Source organism: Drosophila eugracilis, unplaced genomic scaffold, assembly GCF_018153835.1.
Source record: "Drosophila eugracilis isolate 14026-0451.02 unplaced genomic scaffold, ASM1815383v1 contig_1979, whole genome shotgun sequence".
Lineage (NCBI taxonomy): Eukaryota > Metazoa > Arthropoda > Insecta > Diptera > Drosophilidae > Drosophila > Drosophila eugracilis.
The window spans coordinates 45,102-47,174 of record NW_024572842.1 but is presented as its reverse complement, the minus strand read 5'-3'; the positions used below and the strand labels follow the sequence as shown (position 1 = coordinate 47,174).

Here is a 2,073-nt window from a genome sequence, read left to right as displayed (position 1 = left end):
CAAATGGCATTTAAATATTGGTTGTGGAATTTTTTTCATGGTTTTGAGTTTAGGAGCTCATTTGGAGAACAACCTCGAGGCAGCGAATCTGCACGGTTTAATGATGGTTCACTTATCCAAGACAATACGGATAAGCGGTTATGCTGGCATAACATTAGGCGTACAGTTGCACAGAATCTTTTGCGTACTGGCAGATTATTACCAAGCCGAAGACAGCTGCTCTGATAATGGCTCTTTACACCTTAAACTCGGGCAGATAAAAGCTTTAATCCCCGTTGGCTTCTTTTTCATAATTAGTTGTTGACGAACAAAACAAATATTAGCAAATGGCATTTATACGAACAGGTTAAAATAAGAAAATGTTAATATTTTTAATGCTATTAAAATATGAATGTTTCTTTTTCAAAATTGTACTTTATACAATAGATCGCGGAAGACAAATTGGTGGTTACATAATTTAAAATCTTTAGGATTGTAATTTATTTGAAACATGTTGCATTCAAGTAATGATTTTTAAGTTGAATTCCAAATTAAGACATATTTCTTAAACTTTGTAATACTATTTTTAGTACAACATTCATTATTTATTATGAATGTGTATCGTATTAAAGCACACAAAAAAAAAAACAAAATCACTACTACTACAAAAACTAAAGAGTTCTTAAATGTTTTATTCTGTATTGTGGCCGTAGGTATTTTACTAGGTGGTGTAGGCCTTAAGTTCAGAGGTCTTTTAGGAATACGCCAGTCTGAAGTCAAGGAAATATCTGAACACGAACGAAATTCTTCTTGTGGGCCACATCCAATGGCTTCATTACCATCGCTACATATGCCCCAATTATTTCCCGCAACATACCGCCATTGAAGAACACATTGGTCACATGTAAGTTCTGAAACATAAATATGGAAACATAAATTGGATTTATGTAAAAAAAATGTTACCAGGTAATCGTGCCTGAATTTCATATATTCGACTGCCGTTTCGTGGGTAAAAGCGAATATCTAGGTCTGAAGAAATTGGTTGAGAAGGAAAGCCATCAATTATTCGCAATAAATTTTGATCAAAGCATGACTGTTTTGCGATTCGATTTGGACAAAGACGAAACTCAAAATATCTGGAAATTAAATTTATTTTTGAATTGTTAGCAGCTTTGTAAAGATATTCGATTTACCCCATATGACTTGCAGTCAACTCTACACGAATTGTCATATTGGATCCAGGCTCATAACTCCGCACAATTAAGCCTTGTCCCCATTGGCCTCCAAATTCATGGGGTCGCGGTTCCGGAATATCCCAAGCGTCTCCGCATTCTCCACATTTACCTCCATTTCTTTTCCACTGTCGGGTAAAGCCCCCACAGTATAGTTCATGATCATTATAGTCCGGTGGAGTCTTAAATCCAAAGCGCCACGCTGACGCTCTACCTGGCGGGTCAATCAGTCTCCCGTGACCATTGCAGGTCATAAAACAAAATGAAAAAAATAAAAGGCAAGTGCTCCACATTGTCACCAACTCGTTTTTAGTAGATGCCATTATTATTCATTGACTAATGTAAATATAAATAATTATAATCTATTAAGATGAAATTTTATTTTTATTCTACTATCATATAAAATCTAAAAATTTTTCTAAAACTAAAAAGCAAAAAGAAACGCTATGGTCAAGAGCCACAACTATACCCGTTACTGTGTTATTCAATTTCAAAATAAATATTTTTGTAGTTGAAATTGACCCAGCGCACCCTTTTGTCACAAAGAAACATTTTCATATCCATTACTTGTAGAGTGGGAGGGTATATTAGATTCGTTGAAAAGTATGTAAAAGGTAGAAGAAAGCTTTTCCGATCCTATAAAGGTTACGCCTACAAGACACAAAAAACTAAAATCCCTGAAATCTCAAGAATTATGAGAACTAGAGAGTTGAAAAGTTGCCAGTGCATCTTATGGTGGTACCATTATTTGACCACACCCAGCTAGGCACGCTCACCTAATTCTTACAAAACCCGAAACTCCATAAATGCAGGAAATGCGGAAACTATAAGTTCTAGAAAGTTGTACTGAAGAACGCGTATT

At 35.3% G+C, this 2,073-nt stretch overlaps 1 protein-coding gene across 2 annotated transcripts; it reads right to left on the bottom strand.

The window, feature by feature from the left end:
* Positions 1-203: 203 nt before the first annotated feature.
* LOC108104322 lies at positions 204-1,558 on the bottom strand. Of its 2 annotated transcripts, none has more exons than XM_041817856.1 (3): positions 1,173-1,558; positions 943-1,115; positions 204-890 (listed from the first exon to the last, which is right to left on the bottom strand). In XM_041817856.1, the coding sequence occupies exons 1-3, from the start codon at positions 1,532-1,534 to the stop codon at positions 514-516; spliced, it is 912 nt and encodes a 303-aa protein (XP_041673790.1). In that variant the 5' UTR covers positions 1,535-1,558; the 3' UTR covers positions 204-513. The 2 variants fall into 2 exon arrangements, with proteins under 2 accessions (XP_041673790.1, XP_017065794.2); XM_017210305.2 differs by having other exon boundaries at positions 672-890; positions 956-1,115.
* Positions 1,559-2,073: the final 515 nt, after the last annotated feature.